Source organism: Erythrolamprus reginae, chromosome 8 (assembly GCF_031021105.1).
Source record: "Erythrolamprus reginae isolate rEryReg1 chromosome 8, rEryReg1.hap1, whole genome shotgun sequence".
Taxonomy (NCBI): domain Eukaryota; kingdom Metazoa; phylum Chordata; class Lepidosauria; order Squamata; family Dipsadidae; genus Erythrolamprus; species Erythrolamprus reginae.
This window is the reverse complement of record NC_091957.1, coordinates 45,918,293-45,932,546: the sequence shown is the minus strand read 5'-3', so window position 1 is coordinate 45,932,546 and position 14,254 is coordinate 45,918,293. Positions and strand designations below refer to the sequence as shown.

Below are 14,254 nucleotides of genomic sequence, written 5' to 3'. Positions count from 1 at the left end.
TGAAGGGGATCTTCTGCGCATGCTCGTCGCTTGCCCTGTAGTAGGCAGATCAGCGCTGCCTGCTGTTCAGATCGGGAGCGACGGAGTTGCTCGCTTTCTTCGGCTTTCCTCTCTTTTGGGGAGGGGGGTCCTCCAGATTTGGGGTGAGTTGGGAAAGGAGGAGGCGGGAAACGAGCCTGGGGTTGGATGTAGGCTGTGTGTATTTAGGAGGGAGGCAATAACTCTGATAGAGTAGAATAGATTTGGAAGGGTCCCGGGAGATCATCCAGTCCAGCCCCTGCTCAAGCAGAAGGAGGGCCTGCAGCAATTGAGACAAGGAAGGGACTGTCTCTAGATTCCTCTTAAAAGCATCAAGTGATGGGCGACCAGGTTGGGGGCGCAGGTGGGATGGAGCGAGGCTCAAAATGTGGGAAGGGAGACAGACTCTGCCTCCCCCTGCCTGGAGCCTTCCTCTGGACTACAATACCCATCGTGCCCAGGCAAGGAGGTATGCCCAGGTTGAGGGACAGCCCCTCTGACAGATCCTAAAAGGTAATCTGTCGGTTCAACCATGGATTGTGAAAAGTATTCCCAAGAATATAGATTATATTTCTTTAAAATCTGTGTGTGTGTGTGTGTGTGTGTGTGTGTGTGTGTGTGTCTTTCTCTCTGTCCCTCCCCACTCTGTCCGTCCGTCCATCTATCCATCATCTATCTATCTATCTATCTATCTATCCATCCATCCACCCATCATCAGCCTTCCATCCTTCTAAGTGGATAAAATGAGGACCCAGATTGTTGGGGTTATATGCTCATTCTGTAAATTGCCTAGAAACGGGTGTAAAAGAACTATGAAGTGGTATATAAATCTAAATGGTAAATATCATTTTAGTACAAACCCAACATTTGTGGCAAGTGTCTGTCTCTATCCTCTCTCTCTCTCCCCCCTACCTATAACTAACTAACTATCTATCTATCTATCTATCTATCTATCTATCTATCTATCTATCTATCTATCTCTATCTACCTGTCTACCTACCGCTATCTGTCTGTCTGTCTGTCTGTCTATCTATATATATATATAGTATATATTCTAAGAATATAGAGTCCTTAGAATATAGAATAGGGTTGGAAGGGGCTCATATAGGAGACTCTATATCAATCTGTATAAAAAGCTGTCCGGTCTCCCCATGAGGTCCTTCGATGATGGAGCACCCACAACCTCTGGAGATAACTTTGTCATTCAGACAAACCAGCTATCAAAAGACCCATGGAGCTGAACCACATTTGCACAAGATTCAACGGGAGAACGAAAAAGGCTAAGAAGGGAAACAAAAAGAGCTGACACACCTCTCCAGTAACTAACACATAGAGATTAAGCGCGGATTAAACACCAGGCAACAGGCAGAAAACAAGAGCATAACCAAGGAACTACCAACAGCAAAACACACAACACCTGGCAGGTATATCAATAGGGAGAAAGCCCCACACTCTGCAGCACTGATGATGTTATTAGTTGGGTAATAAAATGTCTTCAAGCTCAGGGACAACTCCACAGTCCTGAACTACAGATATTCTCTTGTATTTGTAATGTTAGGCCCGCCCTCCATTGCTATCCAATTCTGATTTCAAATGGGACAGACAGAGCTGATTAAAACAGGTGACTGGAGATGATTTGCACGGGCTGAATATTTATTCTTGAAGGTATTTATGTACAGAGTCTACTTGCTCTCTCCCAACCCTTTTTACTGCTTTGGCACCAAGGATCCTTGGCCTTGGGAAATTAACACCCTTCCCAGTAAACGCCCCATCAGTAAACCTAAACCAGAGCATTGCACAAAATTACCATTCATCTCAACTATTGGGAAACAGGGAAGTTTCATGTCTCAGCATACTTTTACGTAGATGTATTTAGGGCGTGGGTGGCTGATTATGGGATGATTAATTAAAGAGTCAGAAACCGGTCCAGGAGATTTAAGGAGGCAGCATTTGTTTGCATAGCTCTTGATTTCTCTCTGTTTTTTTTCCTTCGAAACAAGCCAGATGGGGACTTTCACTGGACATTACGAATTCTACATTGGTGTGGGTTTGGCTGTCGCCTCCAGTTTATTTATTGGAAGCAGTTTTATCCTCAAGAAGAAAGGACTTTTGCGACTGAGTGGCCGAGGGGGCGTGAGAGCAGGTAAGGGGTAAATCTGGAGCTGGTCATGAGAATGAATAAAGAAGAATTTAAATATCTGTTGGGAGTTAGAGTCCCTTTGGGCCCTGAGGGTTTGCTAAGAGAATTGCTCCGAGGAATTGGAAAAGCGTGATTCCTGACGTTGGAAGGAGGTGTATGTAATTAATCTTTTTTTTTTTGGGGGGGGGGGGGGGGGAGACACGGATGTTATCTGATCATCAGAAAAATGACAATGTAAAAATAGTAGGCTGATAAAATAAAATTTAAAAAGCTGTAGCAATAACGCCAACGGGTAGATTGGCAAATGTGTAAATTGTTGAGTGTTTAAGACTTCATATATCATTGTAACTATGAATGACGATATCTATATTTATTTGTTTGTTTGTTTGTTTTGTCCAATACACAATACATATAGAAGAGAATAGACATGACGTAATATATATAAAGAAAAATATAAAATAGAGGAGAAGATATATGAAAGGAAGAAAATATATATGATATATGTGATAAAGGAAAGACAATTGGACAGGGGACAAAAGGCACACTAGTGCACTTATGTACGCCCCCTTACTGATCTCTTAGGAACCTGCAGAGGTCAATCGTGGATAGTCTAAGGGGAAAATGCTGGGGGTTAGGGGGTTGACACTATTGAGTCTGGTAATGAGTTCCACGCTTCGACAACTCGATTGTTAAAGTCATATTTTTTACAGTCAAGTTTGTAGCGGTTAATATTAAGTTTGAATCTGTTGCGTGCTCTTATGTTGTGGTTGAAGCTGAAGTAGTCATTGACAGGCAGGACGTTGCAGCATATGATCTTGTGGGCAATACTTAAATCATCAAGTATTATGTTATAGTGTAGGTCATATTTTGTTTTCGTTTCTATTTGTTTTGTGGCATTTGTGTATTTTTCTTAATGTAAATAATTAATAAAGATTATTTTTAAAAAAAGAAAAAATGGCAGCATGTTCCCTGAAGAAGCTTCTTGGGTGAAAAGTAAAATGTTTTCAAAGAAAAAGGAAAAAAAACCCCAAAAAAGCCCAGCTATCTTCTGGACCGCATGTTCTCCTTTGGCGTAGTAGACTTTACGATGTTACGTAATCATGGGCATTTTCTTTACTTTTAAATTTAGAAACTTGTACATATAACTTCCTGTTTGAGAGGATATGTGATTGTTTTCTCCTTTTTTCTTTCATTGAGCAGTTTTAGTTTTATTGTATTTACGTGATTTCTTTCCCCTCCACTTTTGTGCATATCTTCAGTCAAACTTAAAATTAAAATCAAAATCATATGCTGCTTCGTTTTGTTTTAAACCCACTGGATTCCGCTGCCTCGTCTCCTAGAACGGTTGAATCTTTTCTCAGACTAGGTTACTTTTTTATGTGACTTCTGCCGCACGAATCCCAGCGACCAGTTAGGTCCCACAGAGTGGGTCTTCTCCAGGTCCCGTCAACTAAACAATGTCGCTTGGCGGGACCCAGGGGAAGAGCCTTCTCTGTGGCGGCCCCGGCCCTCTGGAACCAACTCCCCCCAGAGATTAGAATTGCCCCCACCCTCCTTGCCTTTCGTAAGCTCCTTAAAACCCACCTCTGCCGCCAGGCATGGGGAAACTGAGATACTCTTTCCACCTAGGCCTTTACAATTTTATGCATGGTATGCCTGTATGTATGTTTGGTTTTATAATAAGGGTTTTTAACTGTTTTAATATTGGATTGTTATATGCTGTTTCTATTACTGTTGTTAGCCGCCCCGAGTCTACGGAGAGGGGCGGCATACAAATCCAATAAATAAATAAATAATCCACTTCCTTGGTTTCTGATCGCTTATTCCCTCCACTAGGCCTGGGAGGTCACGCATATCTCAAAGAGTCGCTATGGTGGGGAGGATTAATTTCCAGTAAGTACATCTCGAGATTTCTCTCTTTTCCCTTAAATATTTTAATTTATAATCCCAGTGGCAGTATGTAGACATTCTTGAAGAAGATGTTTCCTCTCCCATAAACTTTGCTAAGAAATCTACCGCCCCCTGGACTGGATGACCTGCAAGGTCTCTTCCAACTCAGATAGATAGATAGATAGATAGATAGATAGATAGATAGATAGATAGATAGATAGATAGATAGATAGATAGATAGATAGATAGATAGATAGATAGATAGATAGATAGATAGATACCTAACTAACTAATTAACTAACTACCTAGCTAGCTAGCCAGCCCCCTGGGATGGATACGTGCAATGAACGTTTGTGTTCCTGCAGAGAATCTCCTCCTTCGGGGGGGTTTTGTGTGGGTCAGGGGGGGCACAAATTCCAACTTGGGGTCTGCTTCAGCCTCCTGGTGTGGGTCTTGGGCCGACAGCTGGAGGGAAGCGCCACTGGTGGCGAAGAGCTGGAGCTCCTTGTTCCAGTGGGACTGCTTCATGGCCTGGAGGTGACTGATCCATTATTTCTAAATACAGTACAGTATTTCCGCTCACAACTGAGGAGTCAGTAAGTGACTCCACTTTGGGTCAAACTCAGAACAAGCAATGACTGAATGGCATTGTTAAACGGCTGGGGGTTTTGTTTTGGGGTTGTTGTGGTTGTGGTTTTTATGGCTGCACCTCTGATGAATTTTAGGGGTAGTGATTTCTGACAGTCTCAAAATGGGTGAACAGTGCAGTCAGGCGGTAGGGAAAGCAAGTAGGATGCTTGGCTGCATAGCTAGAGGTATAACAAGCAGGAAGAGGGAGATTATGATCCCGCTATATAGAATGCTGGTGAGACCACATTTGGAATCCTGTGTTCAGTTCTGGAGACCTCACCTACAAAAAGATATTGACAAAGTTGAACGGGTCCAAAGACGGGCTACAAGAATGGTGGAAGGTCTTAAGCATAAAACGTATCAGGAAAGACTTCATGAACTCAATCTGTATAGTCTTGAGGACAGAAGGAAAAGGGGGGACATGATCGAAACATTTAAATATGTTAAAGGGTTAAATAAGGTCCAGGAGGGAAGTGTTTTTAATAGGAAAGTGAACACAAGAACAAGGGGGCACAATCTGAAGTTAGTTGGGGGAAAGATCAAAAGCAACATGAGAAAATATTATTTTACTGAAAGAGTAGTAGATCATTGGAACAAACTTCCAGCAGACGTTGTAGATAAATCCACAGTAACTGAATTTAATCATGCCTGGGATAAACATATATCCATCCTAAGATAAAATACAGAAAATAGTATAAGGGCAGACTAGATGGACCAGGAGGTCTTTTTCTGCCGTCAGACTTCTATGTTTCTATGTTTCTATGTTTGTTTTTATTTTACAGTGGGGATTGGAGAAGCTGCAAATTTTGCGGCTTATGCTTTTGCCCCAGCCGCGCTGGTTACTCCTCTAGGAGCCCTTAGTGTTTTGGTCAGGTGAGTTCATGTTATAAATGGGAATATTTGTAGCTCGAGGTTGAAAGGAGGGGTCCTTGGTGGTCTATGAGCTTGGTTGCTTTTTTGCAGGCGTTTCACAACTAGAATAGAAAAGAGGAGAGAGGATAGGGTAGGGTAGGATAGAATAGAATAAGAATAGAACATAGAATATAATACAATAGAATGAATAAGAATAGAATAGAATAGAATAGAATTCTTTATTGGCCAAGTGTGATTGGACACACAAGGAATTTGTCTTGGTGCATATGCTCTCAATGTACACAAAAGACAAGATACATTCGTTAAGAATCATAAGATACTTAACGATAGTCCGGGTATAAATAATCAATTAAATCATATTAGGAACCAGTCAATATAAATCGTAAGAATCCAAGCAACAAATACAGTAGGGAGGAGATGGGTGATGGGAACAATGAGAAAATGAGTAGTAGTGCAGATTGTGTAACTAGTTTGACAATGTTGAGGGAATTATTTGTTTAGCAGAGTGATGGCGTTTGGGGGAAAACGTCTTGTGTCTAGTTGTTCTAGCTGCCCATAGTCCATTGGAGTTGGGCGGCATATAAATTTTACTAAATAAAAAATGATTGATAGATAGATAGATAGATAGATAGATAGATAGATAGATAGATAGATAGATAGATAGATAGATAGATGAGATAGATAGATAGATAGATAGATAGATAGATAGATAGATAGATAGATAGATAGATGATAGATAGATAGATAGATAGATAGATAGATAGATAGATAGATAGATGATATATAGATAGATAGATAGATAGATAGATACTGTAGATAGATGATAGATAGATAGATAGATAGATAGATAGATAGATAGATAGATAGATAGATAGATAGATAGATAGATAGATAGATGATAGATGGAGGGACGGACAGACAGACAGACAGACAGACAGATAGATAGTGTGCAGTGCTCTAGAGCTTCGTTTTGAGGGTAGAAGTTGAAACAATTTATGTCCAGGATGTGAGGGGGTCAGTAAATATTTTCACCGCCCTCTTTTTGACTTGTGCCGTATACAGGTGAACATCAGCAGCAATAGAAGGCAGAGGGTTTTGTAGAGAGGGGGAGGAGGAGGAGGGTCCTTCGTGCCCTTTGAGCTGGGCTGTTTTCTTGCAAACATTTCACTACCCAACTAGGGAGCGTCATCAGTGCTAGCTCTCAAATTCATGTGGTCAGACACATTCACCCATGGCTCCTTAACGTCCAGGACTGTCTCTGTAGCTGCCGTGTTTGCTCTCCAGGCAAATGACATCTTGTTGTTTTCTTCTGTTCTACAAGTGCGGTTTTGGCCTCCTATTTCCTGAACGAGCAGCTGAACATCCATGGGAAGGTCGGGTGCCTCCTTTGCATTTTGGGATCGACTGTGATGGTGATCCATGCTCCCCAAGAGGAAACGATTTCCAGCCTGGACTCCATGTTGGAGAAATTGAAGGATCCAGGTACGGAAAGCCTGTCTCCCATGCAGGCGGTCCTCGAATTACGACCACAATAAGAGCCTCCTAATTTATGTTGCAAAGCGGTAACCGTTGTTAAACGAGTTTTGCGGCCCGTTTTTATGGCAGCCTTTTTTGAGTGTGCGTGTGTGTGCCACTGTTGTTAAGTTGAATCACTGCCATTAGGAAGTTAGGAACATGGTCATTAAGTGAATTGGGCTTGCTCGGTTTGACTTTGCTTGTCAGAAGATCGCAAAAGATGAATCGCACAATCCCGGGATACGGACCAGAATACTTGCGGGACCGCCTTCTGCTGCATGAGTCCCAGCAACCGGTTAGGTCCCACAGTCGGCCTATTACAGGTCCCATCAACTAGACAGTGTTGCTTGGCGGGACCTAGGGGAAGAGCCTTCTCTGTGGGGGGCCCGGCCCTCTGCAATCAGCTCCCCCCAGAGATTTGCACTGCCTCCCACCCTCCTCACCTTCCGTAAAAGTGTGAAGGCTCATTTATGCCACCAGACTTGGGGCCACTAGACTCAGCCCCCTGGCTGACAAAAGTATTGTGAGCTAGTTGACTGAGTGGGAATGAGAGTTTTTTAATTGGTTTTAGTGTTTTTAGATTATTAATTTATATTAATTGGATTTAGGATGCTATATTGTTCCTTTATATGTTATAAGCCGCCCTGAGTCCTCGAAGAGGGGCAGTATATAGGTCCAATAAACATACATACATACATACATACATACATACATACATACATACATACATACATACATAAATAGAGCTGGGGTGGCAGGTAGAGTGCTGTACTGCAGGCCACTGAAGCTGACTGTAGATCTGCAGGTCAGCAGTTCAAATCTCATCACCGGCTCAAGGTTGACTCAGCCTTCCATCCTTCCAAGGTGGGTCAAATGAGGACCCGGATTGTGGGGGCAATATGCTGGCTCTGTTAAAAAAAGTGCTATTGCTAACATGTTGTAAGCCGCCCTGAGTCTAAGGAGAAGGGCGGCGTAAAAATCGAATGAATGAATGAATGAATGAATGAATAAATAAATAAATAAATAAATAAATAAAACCGTCCTAAGAACCATATTTTTTGGAGTAGAAGACACACCTGGATTTTAGAGATTGAAAACAAGGAAAAAAGTATTCTGAACCAAATGTAGCATATACTGCTCAAAAAAATAAAGGGAACACTCAAATAACACATCCTAGATCTGAATGAATGAAATATTCTCATTGAATACTTTGTTCTGTACACAACAGCCTGTGAAATTGATTGTCAATCAGTGCTGCTTCCTAAGTGGACAGTTTGATTTTACAGAAGTTTGATTTACTTGGAGTTATATTGTGTTGTTTAAGGGTTCCCTTTATTTTTTTGAGCAGTGTATTATTTAATGAAATACCAGTTCAGCAGAATACATTTTACAAAGGTATAACTTTTTACAACCATGTAAACTTTTTCAAACTTCAAACTTGACGGCTTTTGAGACTTGTGGACTTCCAACTCCCAGAATTTTTCCTCCAGTTAGAAAGCCAAAAACAATCCCATTTTTGCGAAAAACGGGACGTTTTTCCTTCCCCGCAAACTCCAGGAGCTGTCTGATATTTCCACTCGGATTTGGGGGGCGGGGTGCATCTTATACTCTGAGAAATATGGTACATGCAATCCTGGGCCTAGAAAGTTTAGAACTAAGACGCCTTAAACAAGATCTAAGTATTGCCCACAAGATCATATGCTGCAACGTCCTGCCTGTCGGCGACTACTTCAGCTTCAGCTTCAACCACAACAACACAAGAGCACACAACAGATTTAAACTTAATATTAACCGCTCCAAACTTGACTGTAAAAAATATGACTTCAGTAACCGAGTTGTCGAAGCATGGAACTCATTAACTCCATAGTGTCATCCCCAAACCCCCAACACTTTACCCTTAGATTATCTACGGTTGACCTATCCAGATTCCTAAGAGGTCAGTAAGGGGCGAGTACAAGTGCACTAGAGTGCCTTCCGTCCTCTGTCCTATTGCTCTCCTATATCTCCTATACCTTTCTATTCCTATATCTCTTCTTCTATTCTTTCATTGATATGTTCTATTACTATACCTTCTTTTCTATTATTTCTTAGATATATTTTACTATGAGTATCTCCTCTATAACCTATAACCTTTATCATGTATTTTACTATGTGTATATAGATATACGGTGTTCCCTCGATTTTCGCGGGTTCGAATTTCACGAAAAGTCTATACCACGGTTTTTCAAAAATATTAATTAAAAAATACTTCGTGGGGTTTTTTCCTATATCACGGTTTTTCCCATCCCATGACGTCATATGTCATCGCCAAACTTTCGTCTGCCTTTAATAAATATTTTTTTAAATAAACTTTAATAAATAAACACGGTGAGCAATAATCTAAATGGTTGCTAAGGGAATGGGAAATTGCAATTTAGGGGTTTAAAGTGTTAAGGGAAGGTTTGTGATACTGTTCATAGCCAAAAATAGTGTATTTACTTCTGCATCTCTACTTCGTGGAAATTCGACTTTCGCGGGCGGTCTCGGAACGCAACCCCCACGAAAATCGAGGGAACACTCTATACCCACTAAAACCCTCATTGTGTATTGGACTAATTAACTAACTAAACTAACTTAAATAAATAAACAAACAAACAAACAAACAAATAAATAATGAATGACAGTTACCTAAAGTCCAAATTTTGAACACATGTCCTTTTCATAAGGGTGAAAAACAATCATAGGTCAGTGCTTTGTTCTAACTTCGACAACAACGGCAGAGCCTCAAGGCACAAAACCCCTTTTCATTTTTTCCTCTCTCTCACCCAGGATTTATCGTCTTTGCCACCTGTGTGCTGGTGAGTTCGGTCCTTCTCATCTTCGTGGCCGGACCTCGCTACGGGCAGAGGAACGTCCTGGTGTACATCCTGATCTGTTCGTCCGTGGGTTCCCTCTCCGTCGCTTGCGTCAAAGGCCTGGGCATCGCACTGAAAGAGCTGTTTGCCGGCAAGGCCGCCTGGAAAGAGCCGTTGGGCTGGATGCTTTTCTTCAGCCTGGTGGTCTGCATCAGCGTCCAGATCAACTACCTCAACAAGGCCTTGGACATCTTCAACACCTCCGTGGTCACCCCCATCTATTACGTCCTCTTCACCACCGCCGTCATGACCTGCTCCGCCATCCTCTTCAAAGAGTGGCAGCACCTGGTCCTCATGAACATCGTCGGCACCATCAGCGGGTTCCTCACCATCGTGCTGGGCATCTTCCTTCTCCACGCTTTCAGGGACGTGCCTTTCACGGCGGATCTGCTACCCGCCTTCCTCAGACCAAAGCAGAAAAATCTACCAGGGGTTTCGTGGAGGGAAGGAGGAGGGCAAAAAGAGCGGTCGTGTCTTCATCGGCCACTTCTGGATCCCGAGGACTTGCAGAAAGTGACGGACAATCCAGAGGAAGAAGACACAGTTGGTGTTTATGAAGGATAAGACTGGCTAAAACCTCAAATCATCATCCAAATGTTGAAACTCGACCACGAATTATTCACACGCCACCCTTAAATACTTATGGGGAGCTGTCAACAATTCCCTAGAGTTACAAACTACACCCTACTTCCTTTTCCCATACAAGTATTCTTGTCTTTTTCTTAGTCTTCTAAAGCGGACATCTAACAGAGGCTCAAAGTCTTCCTCCTCCTCCTTAAAATCACTTTAAGCTCTTTTGGAAGTTTCTAAAAATAGTCATTCCTTCTCTCCCGGGAACTTTTTTTTCAGATTTTCAAAATGCAGAACTATTTGGGAACCGTTTCTTTAAAAATTAGGTGTTTTTTATCGGGGACGTAGGTGACAATAGTCCAATTAAAGTCAAGCGGATAGAGTAGCAGTGGTTATCGGGACGGGCATATCTTCTTTCCGGCTTCCAGAAAAGAGCACACATGAAGTTTTGTGTACATGGAAGGGACTTGTGTAAGAGCCTCGATGGCGCAGTGGTTAGAGCACAGCACTGCAGGCTATTTCTGCTGAACACCGGCTGGCAGCAGTTTGGCAGATCGAATCTCACCAGACCCAAGGTTGACTCAGCCTTCCATCCTTCCAAGGTCGGTAAAATGAGGACACAGATTGTTGGGGGCAATGTGTTGACTCTCTGTAAACCGCTTAGAGAGGGCTATAAAGCACTGTGAAGTGGCATGTAAGTCTAAATGCTAATGCTATTGCGGGGGTATATGGATAATCTGTAGAGCAGTGTTTCCCAACCTTGGGAACTTGAAGATATCTGGACTTCAACTCCCAGAATTCCCCAGCCAGCAAATGCTGGCTGGGGAATTCTGGGAGTTGAAGTCCAAATATCTTCAAGTTGCCAAGGTTGAGAAACACTGCTCTAGAGGACATTTTTTAATAATAACAGATACACACTACGCAGTGCACAATGATGCGTGCTCCCACCACCCAACATCATTCATTCAGACCCCTCCACCAAAATGAGGGTGTACCTTTTTTAATATCATCTTAAACCAATAACATTACAATACTTACAAATTATAGAGTAATTCCAGTTTATTCTTTATAACTTGGTCTCAAATTCTGCTAACCATATAACCTCCAACCCTGTCCCATCGTCCCATCAGTTTTTCACTTTATTTCCATTAATCATATTCATCTTTATATCCATAATTTCAAACTGAATGTGTTCCACCATGTACCGGTACCAATTTTGTATTGTCCATTTTGTTGCATCCTTCCAGCCTAAAACTATTACCGTTTGGACACTTTCTGCAGCTGTTTCTTTAATTTCTCTGTATTCATCCATATCACTCCTTATTACTAATAACTGCCATTTCCTTTGTAATCACCCTTTTTATATTTAACATCTTATTAATTTCCTCTTGCACCTCTATCCAGAATTTCTGCACTACCAAACACTCCCAAAACATGTGCATAATTTATTTATTTATTTATTTATTACTTGGATTTGTATGCCGCCCCTCTCCGAAGACTCTCTCCTGACATCCATGCCAAGAGGAACCCTTAAAAATAAAAATATAAAAATACGTAAGTTGTGCAGGTGTATGATGCCACTTATGTAAAATTTTCTAATTTCTCTAACCCTTATATTCTTAATTTTCCTTATATTCTCCACTATATTCTTCATCTCTTATACATCTATTTGCAATTCACTTTGCCACCATCTAGTTAATCCCTGGATCGTGCACCCATCTGCCTGTGTTAACATCCTGTATGTATTACAGTGTTCCCTCGATTTTCGCGGGGGATGCGTTCCGAGACCACCCGCGAAAGTCGAATTTCCGCGAAGTAGAGATGCGGAAGTAAATACACTATTTTTGGCTATGAACAGTATCATAAGCCTTCCCGTAGCACTTTAAACCCCTAAATTGCAATTTTCCATTCCCTTAGCAACCATTCAGATTATTACTCACCATGTTTATTTATTAAAGTTTATTTTAAAAAAAATTATTAAAGGCAGACGAAAGTTTGGCGATGACATATGACGTCATCGGATAGGAAAAACCGTGGTATAGGAAAAAAACCCGCAAAGTATTTTTTAATTAATATTTTTGAAAAACCGTGGTATAGACTTTCCGCGAAGTTCGAACCCGCGAAAATCGAGGAAACACTGTACCTGCCTGTGCCTTTGTACTATTGCTTTTTTCTCGTAAATTTTTCTCTTAATTCAGTCTCTTCCCTTCTTCTTTATTTTCTCTTTCATTCAGGTGTGTGCATATTGCATTTATTTTCAAGCATCCCTGTTGGCCCAACTACCATTCTATTCGGTTTCTGCTAATCCTTCCATCGTTCTCATTTAAATGTTCTATCCTATTTATTCCCCGGCCCTTCAGCTCACCTATTACCTTGTTTAGGTTTGTTTCATTGTCTCTATTTATGACATACAACGTTGACAACTTTGATTTACTCCATCCTAATTTCCCCTGCCACTTTTTCCAAATTTCGAAGGTCCCTTTCAAAGGGCCTATTAATTTATCTAAATCACTTTTACTCCACCTTGTAAATATTAACTCTCTATTCCTTATCCCATTAATCTCTTTTTCCAATTTAACCCATTTATATTCAGATATAAATGGGTTAAATTGGCAGCTCCATTAGTGTTTCAATTTGGAACACGCAAACCCACTGTTGAGAGCAGATATATTAAAAAAGCGGTTGGGGGGAATGTGCTTACAGGTGTATTGTTTTAAAAATATGAATACCTCCATGAGCCCAGGGGTGGCCAAGCAATATTGTCCCATTGTGGGTATGGAAAAGGCACCTTGGAGAAGGGCAATAGAAGGAGAAACTGACATCGGAACATGGAAAAGGCAAATAAAATAATAATTACATTTTCTCTTCCAAGTGATAAACATGAACTTGAAGAATGCAGAGGAAAAGAAAATGGAATGACTGTTGACCTTGAAGGCAGAGTAATTATAAAGAGGGAGTACCGTATTTTTCGGAGTATCGCCCCCTGAAAGAGGGTGAAAATGTTGGCGCATCTTATGCAACCCATACAGCCATTTTTGGCCTCCCAAAGCCCCACCGGGGTGGCCCAGTGGTTAGAGTGCAGCACTATAGGCTACTTCAGCTAACTGCTAGCTGTAGTTCAGCAGTTCAAATCTCACCACCGGCTTAACGTTGACTCAGCCTTCCATCCTTCTGCGGTTGGTAAAGTGAAGACCCAGATTGTCGGGGGGCAAGTGACTGATTCTATAAACCGTTTAGAGAGGGCTATAAAAGTACTAGGAAGCAGTATATATGTCTAAATACAATTGCTGTTGGCCCTGTCCAAAAACAGAGTACGCTGAGAGTTTGGAGGTCTGCAGAGTGCTCCTGGCGGCTGGGAAACTTTTTTTTCCTTACCTCTTTGAAATCTTAGTGTGTCTTAATAGTCGCAAAATACGACATTTAGCTCTTTAAATGAAGCACTTGTGGAAAAATAAGCAAAAGGTCTATTGAAATGTGTTCCCAACCTTTTTCCCCCCGTTGTAGCTGCTCTCTGAATTCACTACAGTGTTCCGCTGCCTTTTGAATGTACAAAGCCTTTTTGGCTTTGCCTTAAGCTTTATAAATTATTTAAAGTGAAATATTTTCTTTATATAACTGATGTTGCAAACGTAAAATGTGACTGACTTTTAAAAGCGTTATTAAAGAGTATTTTTCAAATACGTTCCTTTGGCTTGTTTTTTTTTCCTTAAAAAACAAAACACCA

At 41.4% G+C, this 14,254-nt stretch overlaps 1 protein-coding gene across 8 annotated transcripts; it reads left to right on the top strand.

The window, feature by feature from the left end:
• Positions 1–10: 10 nt before the first annotated feature.
• Positions 11–11,221, top strand: LOC139171550 (magnesium transporter NIPA2-like). 8 transcript variants are annotated; one of them, XM_070759863.1, is made up of 7 exons: positions 47–143; positions 1,577–1,683; positions 2,023–2,161; positions 3,995–4,051; positions 5,461–5,551; positions 6,873–7,033; positions 9,875–11,221. In XM_070759863.1, the coding sequence occupies exons 3-7, from the start codon at positions 2,023–2,025 to the stop codon at positions 10,522–10,524; spliced, it is 1,098 nt and encodes a 365-aa protein (XP_070615964.1). In that variant the 5' UTR covers positions 47–143; positions 1,577–1,683; the 3' UTR covers positions 10,525–11,221. The 8 variants fall into 8 exon arrangements, with proteins under 8 accessions (XP_070615963.1, XP_070615964.1, XP_070615970.1 ...); XM_070759869.1 differs by lacking the exon at positions 5,461–5,551 and having other exon boundaries at positions 61–143; positions 1,577–1,639; XM_070759864.1 differs by lacking the exon at positions 1,577–1,683 and having other exon boundaries at positions 66–143; positions 9,875–10,662.
• Positions 11,222–14,254: the final 3,033 nt, after the last annotated feature.

Coding starts and splice junctions, on each gene's coding strand:
- LOC139171550 (XM_070759862.1), top strand. CDS start 20: ATGCTCGTCGCTTGCCCTGTAGTAGGCAGATCAGCGCTGCCTGCTGTT. Junction 144..2,022: donor GGGGGTCCTCCAGATTTGGG/GTGAGTTGGGAA, acceptor GAAACAAGCCAG/ATGGGGACTTTCACTGGACA. Junction 7,034..9,874: donor GGAGAAATTGAAGGATCCAG/GTACGGAAAGCC, acceptor TCTCTCACCCAG/GATTTATCGTCTTTGCCACC.